General features: G+C 56.5%; 1 protein-coding gene across 2 annotated transcripts; it reads left to right on the top strand.

The window, feature by feature from the left end:
• Positions 1-775: 775 nt before the first annotated feature.
• Positions 776-21599, top strand: TCIRG1 (T cell immune regulator 1, ATPase H+ transporting V0 subunit a3). Of its 2 annotated transcripts, none has more exons than XM_043972029.1 (21): positions 776-1062; positions 1750-1771; positions 7354-7474; positions 8795-8873; positions 9561-9790; positions 9931-10016; positions 10688-10814; positions 11411-11493; positions 11608-11701; positions 12159-12371; positions 15666-15816; positions 17370-17509; positions 17694-17851; positions 17934-18024; positions 18731-18849; positions 18982-19195; positions 19847-19969; positions 20069-20179; positions 20602-20719; positions 21173-21350; positions 21442-21599. In XM_043972029.1, the coding sequence occupies exons 3-21, from the start codon at positions 7358-7360 to the stop codon at positions 21524-21526; spliced, it is 2517 nt and encodes an 838-aa protein (XP_043827964.1). In that variant the 5' UTR covers positions 776-1062; positions 1750-1771; positions 7354-7357; the 3' UTR covers positions 21527-21599. The 2 variants fall into 2 exon arrangements, with proteins under 2 accessions (XP_043827964.1, XP_043827963.1); XM_043972028.1 differs by having other exon boundaries at positions 778-1062; positions 1750-1854.
• The last annotated feature ends 94 nt before the right edge of the window (positions 21600-21693 follow it).

Genomic DNA, 21693 nt, shown 5'->3' with positions numbered 1-21693 from the left:
CCCCACCCCCATCCCCGGGGGGCCTCCTCAAGCCTGAGTACCACCTTCTGCCTGAAGCCTCTCCCCCCCTTATTTAACTGCTTTGTATATTTTTGTATCCATTCACTTCATATTCATGCTTCCACATTTTATATAATGTATATATTCTTCAGTTGTGTCCGACTCTTTGTGACCCCGTTTGGGGTTTTCTTGGCAGAAATACTGCAGTGGTTTGCCATCTCCTTCTTCAGCTCATTTTACAGATGAGGAAACTGAGGTGAACAATAAGCAACTTGCTCAGGGTCACACAGCTAGTAGTGTCTGAATTTGAATTCAGGTCTTCCTGACTCTGGGCAGGTGTTCTATCGTGTGTGTGTGTGTGTGTGTGTGTGTGTGTGTGTGTGTGTGTGTGTGTGTGTGTGTGTGTCTGAGATATGTATATCCTCCATTGACTCCTCCATTACAAGGGCAGTTCCCTATCCCCTTCATGCTCGGTCCCTGTATCCCCAGGCCTGGCACACAGTAGGTGCCTAATAAATACTCCTTGGTGGTTTGAATAGGGCTGGGTGAGAGTGCGGTTAACCAGATGTTCTCTGAGCTCCCTCAGCTCAGGATGTGTCTGTCCTTCAGGGCCCCACAGCCCTCCCTGACTCTGCCATCTATTTCCCCACCTCCCACCCCCGGGCCTCAGTTTCCTCTTCTGGACTGGATGGTCCGTAAGGGCCCTCCCAGCTCTGCCCTAAGTCATGGGTCCCGGCGGGCCAGGGAGCCCGTTCTCAGGCTGGTGGCTGCGGCACTCAGGGCCTCTGGGCCTGACCGAATGCGCGGGGCAGGAGCCGGAGGAGGAGCCGGGGGAGGGGCCGAGCTTCCCCGAAGGAAGCGGTGTTGGGGGCGGTCCCTCCCCATTCGCTCCCCTCCCTGGGACCTGCCCCACCCGCAGACTGGCCGCGCAGCCAGGCAGAAGTTGGATCCTCCCTCCCGTGGCCACGGATCGCACCGAGGAGTGGAGAAGCCGGAACGGGCCGAGGTTGGGGTTGGGGCCGGGGCCGGGGCCGGAGCCGGTGGGAGCAGCGAGCGGGCTGGGTAAGTGGGGCCGGGACGGGATCAGGATGCGCATCCCACCCCTCCCGCCCTCCCCCTCCTCCTCCCCAGACCCACCCCAAGACCCTGGGATGAGTGAGAGTTCGGAGACCAGGGTCCAATTCCAAGCTCAGCTCCTCGATGCCCCTGGCAAAGTCTTCCCCTCCTGCCCCCACCAAACCTCAGTTTCCTCGTTCGAAAATGGGGAGAATAATCGCAGGGCTTTGGAGGCTCTGGAGCTCCGGGGGACTCGGAGCTAGAGTTAAGGGAGCGAGGCGGGGAGAGAAGAGAGCAGGCGGGGGGGGGGGGGGGGGTCGCCATGGTCTCTGCCGGGGATGTCAGAGGACCAGATGGCCTCCGAGGTGCGTCTGCCCCTTCCTGCCCTGGGAGATCTCCCAGCCGCTGCTCACTTGGCCAGGAGATGACATAGCTAGCTCTCGGCATTTTGCAGAAGTTGCTCCAAGCGCGTAGAGGAAATGGGACTTTCCCAACTTACAGCTCTCAGGGGTGTCCCAGGCCTAGAACCCGGGGCCCCGGCTCCCAGTGCAGTCGGCGCTCACTGCCCCACACTGCCCCGCTAAGTTACAAGTTCTTCCTCTTCTCCCCCCACCTCCCCCGCCACTGCCCATTAGAGTCACCTGAGCTCAGAGGAAGGTCCTGGATTCTCTCAGAATCATTCTTTCCTCCTAGGACTCAAGCAGACCCAAGGCAGGTGAGTCACAGGCTGACCTGCTGCTGCTGCTGGAGGTCAGCCGCTGCCCAAAGACTTTTTCGTGGCCAGCCTTCCCAGACGAGGCAAGTGTCCTTATTGTTACTTTCCAGCCTTCCCCCATTGGGACAGAACAGAGACGGCAGCGCCGGGCTGGGGGGCAGGAGACTTGGCTCCTCTCCCCCTCCCCCACTATGGTCCCCTTGGGCTAGTCCCCTCTCTGAGCTTCTGGCCCCTGCGGTCCCTCCCACTGTACCCTGAGACCATGAGACTCACCCTTCGGCTCTGCACTGTACAAAGAACTAGAAGGGCAAACCCTTCAAAACTGAAGGCGGTTTAATTACTATGAGCGAGCTTGGCCCCGAGCCTCCTCCTGGGGAGGTGAACCTGGGGGGATGTGGGGGGTACCTAGGCTGAGCTGTTGGGGGTTTTGCCTCTTTGCTTCTTTGCTGTAGAGGATGACTCAGGGACGTGAGGGAAAATGTAGGTGACATCAAAGCAAAAACTAGCAGAAAAATGTAGGTGACGAATGGCTCCCAAGCTTGGCCTCAGGGGGCTCACAGATTAGTCTGCTGCTGCTGTTAGGGTTTAGGGCTGCTGACCTGGGAGAGTTGAGGAGACAGAAAAAGGGAATTGGGGAGGGAGCAGGGGAGGAGGGGAGGAGAGCCGGCAGTCCCCTGTGGCTGGAGTGGGGGGGGGGCGATAGGCAAGGGGCCTCCCAGGACAAAGCCTGAAGACGGGAAAGGGCCCTGGGGAATTGAGGGGACAGTGAGGGCCACCTGGCTGCAGGCCATTTTGGGGTGGGAGCTGGCAATTGGAGGGGCAGCTAATAGGAAATCAGAGCTAATGAAGGGTCTTAGAATGCAGACTGTCTGAAACTGTGGAATATGGACGCTGATTGGACCATACTATCTCTTTTGTTGTTGGTGCTGTTTTTTTTTTTGAGGTTTTTCCTTCTTGCTCTGATTCTTCTTGTATAACATGACTAATGCAGAAATATGTTTAATGTTATATATCAGATTACCTGCTGTCTAGGGGAGGGGGGCAGGGAGAAAAAATTTGAAATTGGAAATCTTATCTAAACAAAGGTTGAAAACTTAAATTAATAAATTTTTAAAAAAACATCAGGATGAAAAAAAAAAAGGAATGTAGATTGTCAGAACTGGGAGGGATCTTAGACTGTAGAAGACAGAAGGTCGGAGCCGCCTTCGGGACAGCCTAGGCTGTTCAGACGAGAACCTCCTCTAGACTGTGAGGTCTAGAGCATCTCTGTCTCACAGGGCCCAGTTCCAAGCGCAGCTTATTGTGTGCAAGAAGTCCTTGATGAACTGAAAGTGAAAGGGGGGCCACGAGCCCACAAGCTCCACAGAGGCAGATGGGGCCCCTGGCCATGGGGGAGGGGTTGGGTTATGGCTGCCCCCCAAGCCCTCCAGCCCCCTGGGCTCTGGGGGGAGACGAGACTGACTTCTTCACTCCTCCTTAGCTTCCTCTTTCCCCAGCCCTTCACGAACCTGTTATTGTGGTCTTGACTCTTACTGTTCACTGTTTTCCACTTCCAGTCATGCTCCTCCCTTTCTTGGGGCTTTGGTGATGCTGTTTCTCCTATCCTCTTTTGGGTGGCCATTCATCTCCCATTCAGAGATGGGCCCACTAGGTGACCCTCCCCCCAGGGGAAGTGATTTGTCCCAAGTCACATGGAGAGCCCCCCACTTCTGTTTTCCCAGGGCTAGGGTGCGTTTGAAGAGCAGCCTTCGGCCAGCAGCAGCCTGCTCAATTGTAAGCTCCCTGAAGGCAACATATCAACTTTGTTCATCTTTGGTGATGCCCTAAAGAAAAAGAGGGTCAGGAAAGTCTGCGGATGCATGGGCCAGTCTCAGGGCCCAGGGGGATCAGTGGAGCCTTTAGGAGAGCCCACCGACTGCCCAGATCTCTCCACCCACCTTCTGCAGTCCCCTTCTCCTCTTCGGAGGGGGTCGTTCATGCAGATTGGGCAGTAGCTCCAAAATGTCTGATTCACTGTGGGCCTTGTTGCTAGGGAGGAGGGGGAAGCTTGGGGTTACTTGAGTCCACCTGAGTCCATCAGATTGGATGGTTGTCACGTTGGAAGGCACAGCACACTTGCTGTGGTTTGGGAAGGGAGAGGGGGGCAGCCACCCACATCCCAGCTGCCCTGGGCTCATCCCTCACCCCAGTAGGTTTCTTCCATAGTCTCTGTCGCTGTGGGCAGGCCCAGGCAAGGCAGGGGCTGGGAAAACAAACCTCTGAGTGTGTTTGCTGTTTGCTTTTCAAAAGAGACCAAAGTCTGGGGCAGGTGGGGTTGGTGGGGGAGGAAGGGGAGAAAGGAAACTGAGCTTCCCTCCTGTGCCCACCCTTCTAAATAGTGCCCCAGGCTGTATCATCCCTTCTTCCCACTTTCTATCAGTTCCCCCGGGCGGGGGGGGGGCCTCACTGAATAGGGTGGGATGCCCTGGGGAGCAATCCTCCCCACCCCCCACGCCTGTAGTTGTGTCTTTACTGGTAGCCTTTACGTAAGAAAAGACCGGATGGCAAAAAGTCCCCTCGGAGTCAGGAACACTTTTCAATGAGATGGTTTTTTATTCCAATCATCTTTCCTGGCTTTTGATCCCAGGCAGAAGGTGTGTTTGTTTATTTCATGCATTGCACCATTGTCTGATCCCTTACAAATACTTCTCCACCTAGAGGCTGGAGGTTCACTGTGGGGAAAGGTGGGGTGGGCTTCGCTCCATTGCTTTAGAACAGGAATGCAGAATGTCAGAGCTGGGGAACACCTTAGGATATGGAATGTAGGAGACCTTAGAACTCGGGAAGTCAGACAAGAGAAGGGATCTCAGTCCGTAGAACGTTGATTCAAGCCCACAAGGCAGCCTCTCCTTTTGGCGGACACTGTTCTAGATGCTGGGATTACAGAGACAAGCCTCAAAGAATTTGCAGATTTATGATGGGGAACAACAAATAGATACAAAGTACACGCCAAATAGATACCAAGTTGCAGGGTGCGGGATGTGGGGAGCAGGCAGGACGCACCTCAACTGTGCTTGGGAGAGATCTTGCGGATTCTGAGGGCCAAGAGCAGGTATGAGAGCCTTGGTGGGGGGAGGAGAGGAGGGAGGCACAGCCTGGGCAAGGGCACGGAGTGGAAGAAGGAATGTCCTGTAAAATAAGAGCGGTAGCCAGTCTGTGTGTAGCACAGAGGGCTCACCGGGGAAGGCGCATGAAATAAGACTGCACAGACCTAAGACTGATGGCGGCTAAGGATTTTGTATCTTATCCTAGAGGCGATAGGGAGCCAGTGCAGATTTTGGGAGTTTGGGGAAGGTCAGACCGGGCAGCTGTGCAGAGGAGCGAGCCTGGAGACAGGGAGAGTAGGGAGGAGGCTGCTGGACAGCGCAGTCCAGCAGAGTCGGCCGAGGGCCTGAGCTGGAGCAGGATTCCTGTGAGTGGAGAGGCGGATGAGAGAGTGAGTGCCCACGGGAGAGGGAGGGATGGGGGGGGATTCTGAGGTGAACGTGGCTGACCAGCAGGGTGGCTGCAGGGCACTGCCCAGGATGGGGGGGTCTTTTTTCAGGGTCTCTCTAGTTACCCCCACCTGCTCGAGACCCGTAGACTAGGAAGGCTGAGTGTTCTGGAGGGAGGGGGAGGTTGGGGTAGGAGCCAAGTAGCTGCTTCGAGGGAAAGCTAGGGCTGCCCCCTCCCCCCCCCCCCCGCCCCCGCCCAGACTTCCAGCTTCTGTTCCTGTGGAGAACAACCCCCTGCCCCTCCTGTCCTGCTTTCAGGCCCCCCCTCTAGCTGAGGGGCGCGGGGCGGGGCAGCCTTGCCTGGCCCTCCCAGTGTGACGCTCTCTAGGTTGGGCCCCCGCAAGCCTTCTTCGCCAGTTCAGGAGAGCTTCTCCAGCCCCATCCTCTCTGCCTTTCGCAGACTGGGCCCCATGACAGAAATGCGCTCCCTCCACCCCTCTGCCTCTTGGTAGGACCTTGGCGCTAGAGCCAAAAGGCTGCCTCAGCCAACCTCCTCCTTGAATTTACTGGACCTGAGACCAGAGAGATTGCCCGGGATCACACAGCTAGGGAATGGCAGTCTGAATTTGAACCCAGGTCCTCGGATCCTGAAGCCAACACACGATGCCTCTCTTAGAGCCCCCAGCCCTTCCTGATCTACTCCCCCACTCCCAGCTGCGGGCGGGGGGGGGGGGGAGGGGGTGGCGGGGCAGGGAGGGACTTAGCTCGTAGCAAGTGCCGGGCATATACCAGCTACTTAGTATTGTTGGTGTTGTTCGTTGTTGGCTTGTCTCTGAGCCCAGTGGCTCCTGTCAGTGAAATGTCCGCTCCTTGAGGTCAGGGGCTGTTTGGATCTTGTCCACGAGTCTCCAGCACCTAGCACGAGACCCAGCCTGTGGGAGGGTCTCCTTAGTAGCTTACTGAGTCCTCTGAAGCCTGGGACCAGGCCTGCTCCTCCCCTAGTCCCTCCCCCGAGCCCTGGGCTGGGCACATGGCTTGGTCACCGGCTCCACCACAAACTGCTTGAGGTCCACCACCTTCTGACTGACCTGTTTGGCAAGAAGGCCCAGCCCATGGGACAGCGAGCGGGAAAGAGCGGTTTCTGTTTCCAAATGATCCGTCAGCTGGCAAAGAAGCAGAGACCCACCCCTTGAGCAGCAATGGGCAGAGGCCGAGGTCACACACAGTCCTGTCTCTGCCCCGTCAGGCCCCATCCGGGCTCTCGTGCTCTGTTCTGGGCGTCACACACAGGGCAGAGAGGACTCTGAGAAGCTGTCGTGGGGGTGGGGAGGTTGCAATGATGAGGGCCCCGGGGACCATCGAATAGAGGGGACGGCTCCAGTGTGTCCAGCCTGGAGAGAAGGAGGCACGGCCTTGGATCAGAGCTGAAATAGACCCCAGAGGTCCCCTCTTCATTTCTATAGATGAATGCACTAAGCTGCAAACTGCCTGGTGGGGGGGGGCGGGGAATCACCAGAGGACACCCCCTGTGGCAGTGACCTCCTGTAGAGATTCTTGTGGGTGAGAGGGCCCCACGGCCCCTTCCCAGTGCAGAGATTTGGAGACTATCATGAAATGGTATAGAACAAAGCCCTGGGGGATGGGCCTCTGCGTGCCCATTGCTCTGGCTGGTACCCTGCAATTCAAGGACCTGTGTTCAGATCCCCCCCTCTGACCTTTACCACCTGTGTGACCTTGGCAGTGGCTTTTCCTCCCTGGGCCTCAGTTTCTTTTTTTTTTTTTTAAGTGAGGCAATTGGGGTTAAGTGACTTGCCCAGCTAGTAAGTGTTAAATGTCTGAGGCTGGATTTGAACTCAGGTCCTCCTGACTCCAGGGCCGGTGCTCTATCCACTGCACCACCTAGCTGCCCCTGCCTCAGTTTCTTTTTCTGTAAAATGACCGTCTTGGACTTGATGGCCTTGGAGACCCCTCCTGGCTCTCGGGCTGGGATCCTAGGGGGTCACTCTGGGCTGGACACTCAAGGGAGGCTCCTCCAGGAGGGAGAATTGACTTGAGCCTGCACGGCCTTTGGCGAGCCGCCGCTAATTCCCGACTTCCCTGTGCCCGCAGAATCATGGGCTCCATGTTCAGGAGTGAGGAGGTGGCCTTGGCCCAGCTCTTCTTGCCCACAGCCGCTGCCTACACCTGTGTGAGCGACCTGGGAGAGCGGGGCCTGGTGGAGTTCCGAGATGTGAGTGAGGCAGCCTGGACAGGGCTGGGAGGCGGGAGGCTGCCCCTGGAGGGGCTCTCCAGACCCCAGGAGGGAGAGGGCCTCATGAAGTTCCTCGGGTGCCAGGGGAGCCAATGGTAGGCACACCCTTGGTACCTCTGTCTATAAAGATCTGGACCAAATGTGCTCCATCCGGGCCATGGGGGAAATGACTTTCCCAAGGTCTCATGGTGACTACTGAGCAGAACTCAGCACTCCAACTCAGGAATCCACCACTTATCAACTGTGTGGCCTTGGTCATCTCTGAGCTTCCATTTCCTCCTCTGCAAACCCCTGGAGCTAGGTCCCCAGGCCCCTTCCAGCTCCGAAGTTCTTTGTTTCTGTGATGTCTATTTTATTTTACTTTGCGCTGTTTTTTGATAACAAACACAGTCAAGCCAAACAAATTCCCACATCGGTCATGTCTAAAAATGCGTCTTACCCTTCATGTTGAGTCCATCACCTCTGAATGGGAGGGGGTAGCATGTCGCATCTATTTTTTTTGTTTGTTTTTGGTTTTTTGTGAGGCAATGAAGGTTAAGTGACTTGCCCAAGGTCACATGGCTAGTAAATGTCAAGTGTCTGAGGCCGGATTTGAACTCAGGTCCTCCCGAATGCAGGGTCAGTGCTTTATCCACTGTGCCACCTAGCTGCCCCCCTCACCTATTTTTTTTTAAAGCACAGCTAGAGTCATAGCTAACACATATTCACACACGTTTATATTTATATAAATAGTATTTATATAATTTATGTGATGCCCAGTTCACAGAGGAAAGAACTAAGGCCCATGGAGGGGAAATGACTTGTGCTAGGTCAGAGCCGGGACTAGAATCGAGGCCTCTGGCTCCCAGGAAGTCCTCCCCTTTGCTCCTTCACTACTCCGATTTTTGGTTGGGCTCACTGGGGGTTGGGGACAGAGAAATGGGCCAAAAGGGAGTCAGCAGCTGCAGCCCTGGCCGGCATCACTGACCCCAAGCTTCAGAAGAGTCATTAGAGTGCTGTGGAAGGCAGAGGATCTGGATTAAAATCCTGCCTCTGATGCTTAATGCCTGTGTGACCTTGAACAAATCACTTTCCCTCTTCAGCGTTGTTTCCTCATTTGTAACATAAGGAGCTGGGACTCAATCGTCCCCAGGAGTTTCTTCTAGCTCTTAATTAAGTCTATGAAGTGCTGATAGACACCCAGATGAATTCTGATCATGTGAAGGGCTTTGGGGGCTGGCAGGCGGGCACTGGGGTGGGGAAGGACAGCCTGCAGGCGCCTCTCTGGCCCCCATCACTGACCCTGCCTTTTTCCTGTAGCTAAATGCCTCCGTGAGCAGCTTTCAGCGGCGCTATGTTGGGGAGGTGCGACGCTGCGAGGACCTGGAAAAGACCTTCTGTAAGTTTGTGAGAATGGAAGCCGGGGCTGAGTAGAAGGGAAAAGAAAGGAGGAAGGTAGCACAGAACACCTGAGCATCGTCTGGGAGCTGAGGCTCAACCCCCACAATTCCCTGTTCTCTTTTGTCAGTTTTTGATGGTCCGTCAGGGCTGGGGAGGGAGAGGGGGAGGGGAGAAAGGCAGGCAGGCACTTGGGCTATCTGGGCATGTGTCTGTTGGGGCTCTCATCTCCCATTATCCACAGCACTTAGAAAGGCTCAACTGAGGTCTGATCTCAGGGTGGCATCGTCCAGAACCAGTCTAGTGATGTGAACTGCTCAGACCTTAAAAGGGCTGTGAAGCTTTTTTGTAATTAGCTCTGCGAGCTAATGCGAGCAGGGGCTTGTTAGGGGAAACAGCAGCATCCGGCAGAGAGTGGGCAGCTGGAGGCAGGGAGGCAGGGCCACTGGGACAGCCTAGGGCTGTGAGTCTCCTCTGCCTCTGGGGAATCAAACCTCCTTTAGGGGGTCTTCCAGTCTCTGTATCTGCAGAGCCCAGCCTAGGGCCTGGCTACTTTTGGGTAGAGTTGTCAGCCTCAGAGCATGCCGGAGCTTAGCCGAGGGGCGCAGGGGAGTGACTGGATTCTCAGCCTGAAGGGCAGTGAGGCTCAGGGCCGAGATGAACTGGCCAGAGCTGCTCTTGTCCCCAGCCTTCCTGCAGGAGGAGGTGAGAAGAGCCGGCCTCACTCTCCCGGAGCCCCAGGGGAACCCGGAGGCACCGCCCCCCAAGGACCTGCTGCGCATCCAGGAGGAGACCCAGCGGCTGGCCCAGGAGCTGCGGGAAGTGCGGGGTAACCACCAGGCCATGCGCACTCGGATGCACCTGCTCCAGCAACACATTGCGGTCCTGCAGCAGGGGCCCTACACCCGAGGCCAGCATGTGAGCGCTCCCCCTGCCTCCCCGGGCTCCGTGGTGGGAAGGAAGGGTGGGGGTGAACTCAACCCATTGGGGCGGGGTTCCCAGGGCTCAGGGGTTGGGATCTCCCAACATCTGAATCCGGCTTCCTTGGGGTCCCATAGCTTCCAGATGCCCCACCCAACCAGCCCTTGGAAGAGACTCCTTTACTCGACCCCCCGGCTGGGCCACGAGGAGATCTCAGGATTAGGTACTTGGGAGGGCAGGTGTGGGCCTGAAGGGAACCTGGGATATGGGAGATGTCAGGGCTGGGGGGGCCTTAGGACAGGGGATGTCAGGGCTGGGGGGGCCTTAGGACAGGGGATGTCAGGGCTGGGGGCCCTTAGGACAGGGGATGTCAGGGCTGGGGGGGCCTTAGGACAGGGGATGTCAGGGCTGGGGGGGCCTTAGGACAGGGGATGTCAGGGCTGGGGGGGCCTTAGGACAGGGGATGTCAGGGCTGGGGGGGCCTTAGGACAGGGGATGTCAGGGCTGGGGGGGCCTTTAGAGATCATCTAGTGCACCCCCCTCCCCTGAGAGCAGAGGAGACTGAAGAGCCAACAGCCGATGCCCACGGACCCTGGCATGTCAGTGGCAGAGCCAGGATGAGGATCTAGGTCAGGGCTCTTGCTCCTTGCCATTGATGGTCTCTGCATGTTCCATGTCCGGAAGCCCTCCCACCTCCAGCCTGGCTTCTGGGGAGCTGGAGTCTCCCATGCAGTTCCCACTGCAGGACAAGGCACCAAAGTACAGCAGGTTTGGGGGTGGGGGGGGGGCACGAATCTGTAGCTCTACTTGGCTAGTTGTCACCCAAGTGAGCAGGGACACAGGACGAGGCTGTCTTGCTGGGGACCCTCCCACTCTCATGGGGTCATCTGTTAGTTTTGTGGCAGGGGCCATCCAGCCGTGGCGAGCCGGTGCCCTGGAGCGTCTCTTGTGGCGGGCATGCCGTGGCTACCTAATTGCCAGCTTCATGGACATGGAAGAGCCCCTTGAAGACCCCCTCACGGTAAGGGGTTGCCCTCCCCTTTCTACTGTCCCGGCCTGAGAGGTCGTGGTCTTGGCACAGGCCCCAGGGAGCCCAGACATTTGCCCTTGTTTGGATGCCCTCCTAGACCAGTCACATTCGCTGACCCTCCAGTCAGTCACACAAGGAACCAGCCCTTCTCCTTAGGGAGTTGCCTGAGGCTGTAGAGTCCAATGGTCACAGGCTGGTGCCAATGAGGCCGAGCTCCAGGACCCCTTGACCCTTGTTGGCCGCTGGCCCTAACCACTGACTGACCTTGACTCTGGCCTTGTGTCCTTGACTAACTTAGTGACCCCCTGGCCCCAGACCCAGATGAACTATTTGACCAGGACAACTGGTTCACAAACACCGACATCTGACAGTCTGTCCATCCGCAAGCCTTTCTCTCTGTTGGTTACGCAAAGAAAGGCCAAAACACAGGAATAATCTTTCCTCTAGTAGCTTCCCTCCGTTGGGGAAGTGTGCTTGGTCCAGTACCACCTGAGGCCCCCCGCTGGGGCTGGGGGAGCCCCGGGAGTGGGCAGGACCAGGAGAGGGAAGGGGAGAGGATGGGCTGGGTCTGATGGTGGCTTCTGCAGGGCGAGAGCGTGTCCTGGGTCATCTTCCTCATCTCTTACTGGGGAGAGCAGATTGGACAGAAAATTCACAAGATCACAGACTGGTGAGTGACTCCCTCCCCAGGCTCTGCTCTTCTCTCTTGCCCTTGCTCCCCACTGTGGCCCCCCTGCCCTGGGTCCCTTCCGTGTCACCCATCCCCAGCTCTTTGTCCCTTCAGTTTTCACTGCAATGTGTTCCCGTATCCGGATCGTGAGGAGGAGCGTCTGGCCAGCGTGCAGCACCTGCAGGAGCAGAAGCAGGACCTGGGCTTGGTGAGAGCAGGGCCCGACCCTGGGTAAATCGGAGGTGCCAATCCCAGCTGAAGGGCAAGGCCTGGGGAAGCCAGCCTGCATCCAGGCAGGGCTCCTCTCTCCAGCATCCTCGACCCTGCCTGGCAGCCTCTGCCTGAAACCTGCCGGGAAGGGGGCAGCGTCTTCCACGGGGGACATTTTCGAGCCTCCATCCGCCTGCCCCTCCCCCCATTGCCCCATGTCCTGCCCCGGGACCCAACCCGGACAACTCCTGCCGTATCCAGAGGCAGAAGCGAGAGCTCCTGCCTCCCCCAGCTTACCTTCTCCTGGGCGAGGTTATAGGAATGGGATGCAGGGCTAAAAGAAGGATCTAAGAGAGCCCCTAGTCGACCCTCCTCACTTTACAAAGAAGCGGACCTGGGAGGGGGAAGCTGCCCTGACTCACCCGTAACCGTCCCTTGGCTCTGCCCCTCTCCAGGTGCTCCAGGAGACAGAGCAGTTCCTGGGGCAGGTGCTCCACAAGGTACAAGGCCTGCTGCCCCCATGGCAAGTGCAGATCCGCAAGATGAAGGCCGTCTACCTCATGCTCAATCAGTGTAGCCTCAGCGTCACCGACAAGTGCCTTATTGCGGAGGTCTGGTGCCCCACACGCGACCTCTTCACCCTGCAGCAGACCCTGAACGAGAGTTCGGTGAGTGCCCGGCCTGGGCAGGTCCCCCACCTACGGCCCCATTCTCCCCCCAACTTCCACGTAACATTGCTGGGCCTCAGTTTCTTCGTCCTTCCAATGGGCAGCATAGCCCTTACCCTTGTTCTGCCTACAGCGGTCTGAGTTGTGAGGATTAAATGAAAGCGCCTGGGCATGGAGTCTGGAAAAGAGAACATCACTTTCCATTTCTTGAGGCTGACAAAGGGCTGACTCACAACAATGGGTAGGAATGCAGGGATTAGAATCCCATTTTACAGGGGAGGAAACTGAGGCTCAGAGAAGGGGAAAGCCAGAAGGCTACTAAGGGCCAAAGCCTCCCCCCACCACAATGCTTGTACCACTATAGCTGTTAACATTTTCATATACTCTCCTCTCTAGGTGACACTCCCCTTGGCTCCTTCTTGCCAACAGTAATAATACTGTTTATTACTATAAATGAATAATTACGACTATGAGTTTAATGCTAATAATGACAATTATAAAGATTTAAGGTTTCAAAAGAACTTTATAGATATTATCTCATTCAAACCTCCCAACAACCCTGTGAAGTCCGCCCTGTGGGCATTATTATTCCCATTTCACAGGTGAGGAAATTGAGGCTCAGAGGATTTCAGTGACTTGCCAAAGTCACACAGGCTAAGTAAGAGTCTGAGGCAAAATTTGAACTCGGGCCTTTCTGATCTGAGTCCCATTGTTCTAACCCCTTATTTCCTGGTATTACTATTGCACCTCACATGATTTTCTCATGGTCCCGTGCTCCAGGAAGACTGGTATCTTCACAATCCATCAAACACATCCCATACTCTCCTTCCTCTGAGCTTTGTATGTGCTTTGTCCACATACACAGTCAGTGCCCTCTGTCCTTTCATCTCTCCCTGAATGAGTCTGATTGTTCTGCAGGACGAAGATTCTGCCCAGACCAGGGGGATCGATCTCTCCCTCCTCTCAGCTCCATAGCCCATCACTCACTCACTCACCTTTCCGATCGAACTGGCCTGATAAATGTCCTTATAGACATTTCCGTACCTTTGCCCAATGTGGTAGCAGCTGTGTTTGGCTGTGCCCAAATCTGATCTGCCAAACCCATCTCTTACCCAAATTTCACCCCCTCTCCTGTCCTCTGGAGAACTAGCAGTGGTGGAAATTCTTCTCTATGAAGCCAAATGGGCAGAACTCCCCATTTTATCCGCTTGAAAAGGAATGAAGGGTACAGTTAGGTGGCGCAGTGGATAGAGCACCAGCCCTGGAGTCAGGAGGACCTGAGTTCAAATCCGACCTCAAACACTTAACACTTACTAGCTGTGTGACCCTAGGCAAGTCACTTAACCCCGACTGCCACAAAAAAAAAGGAATGAAGGATAATCCCTTCTGGATTCAGGGGCAGATCCTCTGTACCCTCCCCGCCCCCCCCCCCCACACATGCTCTAAGCAGCCTCTAGTTCCTTGTAGTTGTATCTTGGCAGCAAAAGCCAGCCAACCTCCCCTTCCCCGTGAAGAAAGTCAGGTCCTGGCAGTGAGTAGTAACAGGCTGAGCCCAAGGCTTCCTTATCACCTGCACAGATGCTCAGCCATCTCCACTCCTGCTTCTAGTCTCCTCCCTTATGACCCTAATTTTGTCAGGGCTCAACACAGTCTCCAGGGAAAACTGGGTCAGAGATCATTCTTCCTAGAGTCGGTAACCTCTGTTCATCTGGGTAATTAACAGATCTGTTGCCTTCATGATTTTGAAAGATCAAAAGCTTCCTTTTGCCACAAATTGTTTAATGTTGCTCAATCCGTTTTAGCCTTGTCCCTACTCGGGAACGCATGTGGAGCTTTCTTGGCAAAGATATTGGCGTGGTTTGCCATTTCCTATTTACAGATGAGGAAACTGAGGTAGACACATTTAAATGACTTGCCCAGGGTCACACAGCTGAGACACAGTAAGTGTCTGCGGCTGGATTTGAACTCATGAAGATGAATCTTCTTGCCTTCAGACCTGGTGTTTTATCCACTGTGGTGACACCTAGTGGCCCTACATTGTTTAATAAGCAAGGGCTATTTGGTTTTGTGCTCCATTGTCCTTGCTTTGGCCATCCAGCTTTTCTAAGAGATGTCTGGAACAGTCAGGGCATGTTTTTACTCTCTTTCTTCAGACTTGAGAGGGCCACACCCTTGGGGTGAGCAGCATTTTTGCCTTATCTCATGAAAAGGGCTTTGGCCTTCCCATCAGACACAGCTCCCTTTCTTTCACAATACCCTTCCCTCACTTAAAAATGAATGGAAATAGGGGGCAGCTAGGTGGCACAGTGGGTAAAGCACTGGCCCTGGATTCAGGAGTACCTGAGTTCAAATCTGACCTCAGACACTTGACACTTACTAGCTGTGTGACCCTGGGCAAGTCACTTAACCCCCATTGCCCCGCAAAAACGAAAACAAAAAATGAATGGAAATAGGAGGTCATTTGGGGAGAGAGAGAGAGAGAGAGGGAGGAAAGAAAGAAAGGAAGAAAGAGAAAAAAAGAAAAGAAAAGACCACCTTCCCTTGTAACTCACTCCTAGATGTTGTAGACCAGCCAGGCCTAAGTTAGGCCAGTGCAGTGATTCAAGCTTGAAGGTTAAAATGCTGTGGACCACAAAACACAAGTCAAACCACTTGGCTAATTAAAATATTAAAAGAAATCAGCATCAAAACAGCAGCTCTGGGGCAGCTAGGTGGCGCAGTGGATAAAGCACCGGCCCTGGATTCAGAAGTACATGAGTTCAAATCCGGCCTCAGACACTTGACCCTTAACACTAGCTGTGTGACCCTGGGCAAGTCACTTAACTAACCCTCATTGCCCTGCAAAAACAACAACAACAACAACAAAAACAGCAGCTCTGAAGTCGATTACAACACTAGTCCCCTCTAAGCACAATCTTCAAGTCGGAAGTTCAGGAAAATGTGCCCAGCATGTTGGGGCATGGTCTCTAACACCCACCCCCACTGAAGTGCAGCCTGGGCTGGCCCAGCATGTGCCACCAGGGCTGGTGCCATACTTCTTGTGCCTCCCAGGAGGCAGGAATAGGGGGAGTGAGTGGCTAGTAAGTTCCTCCTGACTCCAGGCCCAGCACCGTGGTGCCAGTTTGTATTTTTTTGTTTGGATACCCTTTGTTATATCCCCCAACAGGATGTAAGCTCCTTGCGGGGAGGGATATTTTTGTCTTCAGCCCCTGGTGCCTAGCACAGTGGCCACAAACACTTAGCATTGTGACGTCATCAAATCGTCCGTTGCCCTGTTCTCTCCTCTCCTGCCAGCTTCGAAGCGGGGCAGGCGTAGGGACTGTGGTACATCGAATCCCCTCCAGAGACTCGCCCCCAACACTCGTCCGGACCAACCGCTTTACCGCCAGCTTCCAAGGCATCGTGGATGCCTACGGCGTGGGGCGCTACCAGGAGGTGAACCCAGGTGAGCACTCAGCCCAGGTCAGGGGGAGTGTTCAGGCGAGGTCAAGCTCAGGCCGGGAGGTTGACTGATGGGGGAAGAGGGAGAGTTTGGGAGAAGCCAGATGCTCCTTCTAGTGCTGGGTGGTGATGTCCAGGTGGCCGGCTATCGTAGTGATGGCATGATGGGCACTGGCAGGAGCACCTGGGCTCCACCTTTATTATCTGTGCGACCCCAGGCAGGCGGTGCCTCAGTTTCCTTATCTATAAGATGAGGGGGTTGGACTCCATGACCTCGGAAGATCTCTGGCCCTCTGATCCCAGCGTCCTGTGTCTTGTGCTCACTGATTGGGTTTGCATTGGGGATTAGGTAGGCCCTCGGACCTGCAAAGGAGTCTCCTTCCTAGCCTCTAGTGTTGGGCCAGCCAGGCCTAAGTGGGCCCAGGGCAGTGATTCAGTCTTGAAGGTTAAAATCAGCCCAGCTTAGGGGCAGCCAGGTGGCGCAGTGGATAAAGCACTGGCCCTGGATTCAGGAGGACCTGAGTTCAAATCCAGCCTCAGACACTTGACACTTACTAGCTGTGTGACCCTGGGCAAGTCACTTAACCCTCATTGCCCCGCAAAAAAAAAAAAAAAAAGAAAAAAGAAAAAAATCAGCCCAGCTCAGTCCAGCCTATGCCGGAGGCTTTATGAGGAAGGGCATCCCTGCTTCCCCGACCACCCCATGCTGCACCTCCATTTCTTCCACTTCCCTCCCTGGGGCCAAGTGGGCTGAGGCTAAGCCCTCCTCCAGGGCACAGCCCCCCCCGGCAGCCAAGGGAGCCACCAATCATGGCTACTCCAGCCTGCTCTCCTCCAGCTGCAGGACCTACTGACGCTTCTCTGTTTGTCTCCCTCCCTCTCTCTGTCTCTCTCTGAGGGGCCAGCCAGGGCCATTCTCAGTCTCCTTAAGCCTCCTCGAGTCTCCAGCCTAGATACACACACACACACACACACACACACACACACACACACACACACACACACACACACACACACACACACACTCACTCCTAACCAACCTCACCAACTGTGGGACTTGCAGCAAGTCGCCCATGTTCCCTGGCCCTTGGTGTCCTCTGTAAAATGTGGGGGTGCCCTAGATGACCTCCAAGGTCCTTTGTGGCTTCCCAGAATCCCCTTTATTCTCAGCTTTCAGTTCTGGGGGACTCGGGCCAGAGACCTGGGGAGCACCATTCTGGCTTACCCTGGGGAGCACTTCCCTTCACCCCCCTTGGGACCAGCTGTGTGCAGTTAGGGCAGAGTGAAGCGCTAAGAAGTGGGGGTGCCCTGGGGGGGTGCCAGGGGGTGGTCTCTCTCTCTCTACCCAGCCTAGCATTAGAGGGAAGGAGCTTTGGGTGAGGGGCTGGAACCCTGGCTTTGTGTCCTGGCTCTGCCACTGGCTCGCCACGACTCTGCCTCAGTTTCCTTATCTGTCACATGCTAGGGTTGAACGAGGTGGTCACTCTTCCTTATGTGGGTCTGGGAGGGGCAGCAGCCTCGGGCTGACGTGTCCCCCCCGCCTCCCGCCTCCTACAGCCCCCTACACCATCATCACGTTCCCCTTCCTCTTTGCCGTCATGTTTGGGGACGTGGGGCACGGGCTGCTCATGTTCCTCTTTGCCCTGGCCATGGTGCTTGGAGAGAATCGGCCCAGCATGAAGGCCTCGCAGAATGAGGTGAGGGGCGCAGGGTCCTGGGGGCGGAGTCCTGCTCTGAGAGTCGGGAGACACGGGTTGGATGCCGAGCTCTGTCACTTCCCGGCCATACAGCCCCTGAAATTGTGATGCTGTGGCCCTGCTCAAGTCCGGGGGATGGGGCAGTGGGTTTCCTGCCCCCCCCCAACAGCCCCCTTCCCCCCAGATCTGGAGGACTTTCTTCGGAGGTCGGTACCTGCTTCTCCTTATGGGAGCCTTCTCTGTCTACACCGGCTTCATCTACAATGAATGCTTCAGCCGAGCCACGACAATCTTCCCCTCTGGCTGGAGCATCAGGGCCATGGCGAACCAGTCCAATTGGAGGTGATGCTGCCCCCCATCTCTCCCCCACCCCGCCTCTCCGTCCCCACCTCCTGACACCCCCTGACACGCTTGCGTCTTACAGCTCAACCTTTCTAGCCAGTCACCCGACCCTCACCTTGGATCCCAATGTCACTGGTGTCTTCCTGGGACCCTACCCCTTCGGGATCGATCCGGTGAGTCCCAGACTGATGGAGGTGCTGGGAACCTCAGGGCCTGGAAGGACATGAGAGATCAGACTGCCCTGGGACCTGGGGGGCTTCAAAGGGGACCGTCAGAGCTGGAATGTGTCCTAGAACACAGAGTATCAGCTGCAGAGTGGGAGGGGACTCACCAACTTCTTTTTTTTTTTTTTGGTGAGGCAATTGGGGTTAAGTGACTTGCCCAGGGTCATACAGCTAGTAAGTGTTAAGAGTCTGAGGTCACATTTGAACTCAGGTCTTCCTGAATCCAGGGCCAGTGCTCTATCCACTGTGCCACCTAGCTGCCCCACCAACTTATTTTTTAAGGTGGAGAAACTGAGGCCAGAGAGGGGAAGGAAGGAGAAACGGGAGTTGAAGAGGGAACCTCACTTCAACTAGGATGATCGGGCAGGCCTCCTGGCTACGATGGCAGTTAAGCTGGGCCTCTCGGGGGGCCATAGTTTGGGGGGCATGTGGGGGGACCTCTGCGCCCCACAGACCTGCCCAGCCTCACTCCCATGCTAATCGTGGGCTGCTCTGTTGCTAATTATCTCCTACACTGTGACCTCCATGAGAGCAGGGAGTTTGGCATACAGTTGGGGGTTAATTGGTGCTTGTTGAAAGGAGTCAGGGTTGCTGAGAGTTGGGTGTATTGGGATGGGACCTGGAGCCTCTGACTGTCCCTTCCCATCCTGGTTAGATCTGGAGCTTGGCCATCAACCATCTGAGCTTTCTCAACTCTTTCAAGATGAAGATGTCTGTGATCCTGGGCGTCCTGCACATGACCTTTGGGGTCGTCCTGGGCGTCTTTAACCACCTGTGAGGACTGGGGCAGGGGCAGCCTGGGGGCTGGGGCAGGGAGGGGCAGCCTGGGGGCTCAGGCAGGGAGGGGCAGGAGCAGGAGCGGGGGCCAGGCCCCTGCAGCAGCTTCTTGCCTTCACCCACCTGCAGACACTTCCGGGAGCCCCACCGGCTGGTGCTCGAGTTCCTGCCAGAGATGCTCTTCCTCCTGGGCCTCTTTGGCTACCTGGTGTTCATGATCGCCTACAAGTGGCTGTGCTTCTCAGCTGCCAACTCATCCCAGGCACCCAGCATCCTTATCTACTTCATCAACATGTTCCTCTTTTCTCAGAGTCCCAACAAGAAGCCCCTTTACCTCCACCAGGTGAGCATGGAGGGGGCCTACACCTGGCTGCTCCCCCATCCCACACCTGGCCTCCCCTCCATCCCACACTTGGCCTCCCCCCCATCCCACGCCTGGCCTCCCCTCCATCCCACGCCCGGCCTCCCCTCCATCCCACGCCTGGCCTCCCCTCCATCCCACGCCTGGCCTCCCCTCCATCCCACGCCTGGCCTCCCCTCCATCCCACACCTGGCCTCTCCTGCTCTTCAGGGGCATGGTGTTCCAGGTGCTGGAGATACAGAGACAAAAGCTGAGCAGCCCCTGCCCCCAGGAAGCTTCCCCTCCACTGGCAGCAGCAGAAGGCAATGGGGGGAGCACGGGGTGGGGAGTTAGGAGAGCCAGGTTCGAGTTTCCCTCTGGGCACAAGTCACTTTACCTCAGCTTGGGCGGGCACCTCTCGAAGGCTCCCTCCAGCTCTGACCCCATGATCCCAGGCACGTTTCCCTTTTTAATCCCAATTTTTGTTGGCACAAGAATCTCGGACCACTGCGAGTTGGCAGGGGCCTCAGACAGATCCCCAGGCTAGGCAGGGAGCTTGGGCAGTTCCTCTGGTCATTGGCTGGAGCGACCTCACGGATGACTTGGGGGGGTGTGGCTGGGGGCCTGACTCTCTTCTCACACTCTGGTCCACAGGAGCCCGTGCAGATGTTTCTGGTGATCCTGGCTGTGGCCTCAGTGCCTGTCCTCCTGCTGGGGACACCCCTATATCTGTGCTCCCAGCACCGTCGGAGGAGACGGCAGGGCCGCCAGCTGCAGGTATGGAGCTGGGAGCGGGCACTGGGCTGGGGGATAGATGGGTGGGGGAAGTGGCCTCCTGCCCACCTGACATAGCCTAACCTTCCTCCCTGACACCAGAGCTCAGAGAAAACCCACCTCCTGGGGGAGGCAGGTGAATCCTCCCTGAATGGCCTGAGGGACGAGGATGATGAGGAGAAAGCGAGACTGGTGGAGGAGGAGGAGCACAAAGTGAGCCAGGCTTCCGGCATTCCTCTCCAGCCCCGCCTATTCCCCTCCCTCTTGGGCTCCCAGGGCTGATGGGGTGTGGCCAGAATGATCTCCATTCTGAACCTTGGTCTCCTCTTCTCATGAGAGCCCAGTTCAGCGCCCTGTTGGGAGGGGCCTCACTAGCTTTCCAGCCAGCCTGATTCTGGGCTTCACAGAGCTGGGGATGGAGCCAGGGAAAATTCATTGGGCGTAATCCTTGGCGAGTCACTTCATTTTCCTGAGCCTCCGTTTTCCCATCTGTCAAATGGACGCTCACCTCCTGGGTTTGTGAGGATTGGCTTGGCCGGCCTTGAGGTGATGCCCCAACGGGCGCCCTGCCATTTTCCCTCTTCCTCTTGGCTCCTCGAGCCTCACCCCCTCCTCACCGTTCCCTCCCCTTGTAGTTTGAATTCTCGGACATCTTCATGCACCAGGCCATTCACACCATCGAGTACTGTCTGGGCTGCATCTCCAACACTGCCTCCTACCTTCGCCTCTGGGCCCTGAGCCTGGCCCACGCCCGTGAGTGCCCAAGGGAGGGGGCTCAGCAGCAGAAGGGGATGCCCCTCTTCTCCTCCCCTCCCCTCCCCCAGCATCTGGGGATCACTGGCTGGCCCCTGGCCCTGCCACAGGCTGCTCCGCTCTGTGTGCTCTGGGGCAAGGCCGCGGGTCAGCAGATGCTGGAGTTTCCGGGCTGTTCAGGGTGATTGGGAGAGAGACAAGCCCTGTGCATGTCTGGCTTCCAAGCCAGGAGAGGCTGGGAGGGGAAGTGCAGGCCTGGGTCCCCACCTGGGCTGGGCGGGGCTGGGCAGAGGAGGCTTTGTGGAAGACAGGGGGATCCCTTGGGCCCACCCCCTCATTTTACCAGTGGGAGGACTGAGTTAGGATGGGGGTGGGGATGTGTGTGTAGGTGCTCACTTTCCTCCTCTGCAAAGTGGGCCCCCAAACGCCCCCGGGCCCCTGTGTTCCCCGCAGAGCTCTCAGAAGTGCTGTGGACCATGGTGATGCACAGTGGCCTGGCCATAGACCAGGAGATAGGCATAGCCAGCTTGGCGCTGGTCCCCATTTTTGCTGCCTTTGCCGTACTCACTGTGGCCATCCTGCTGGTGATGGAGGGGCTGTCTGCCTTCCTGCATGCCCTGCGTCTGCACTGGTAAGTGGGGGGCAGGAGGGGTTGCTAATGGTGGCACGGGTGGGGTGGGGAGAAGCCCACAGATCCTCTAACGTCCCGGCTTGGCCCACAGGGTCGAGTTCCAGAACAAGTTTTATGCTGGCACCGGCTACAAGCTGAGCCCGTTTACCTTTGTGGTAGAGGACAGCATCCTGTAGACTCTCAGCCCATGCTGCTCTCCCTTCCCCCTGCCCCCAGGGTTACCAAACAGGAATAAAAGAATGGAAAGAAGCAGCCCGCCTTGTTTTGCTCAGTTGGTGGGGGGGCAGGAGGGGTCCCGCGTGTCTGCCATCAGATGTCTCATGGAACATGAGGATGCTGAACC

Source organism: Dromiciops gliroides, chromosome 6, assembly GCF_019393635.1.
Source record: "Dromiciops gliroides isolate mDroGli1 chromosome 6, mDroGli1.pri, whole genome shotgun sequence".
NCBI lineage: Eukaryota > Metazoa > Chordata > Mammalia > Microbiotheria > Microbiotheriidae > Dromiciops > Dromiciops gliroides.
Note: the sequence above shows the minus strand (reverse complement) of the source record. Positions and strands in the feature narration are given on the sequence as shown.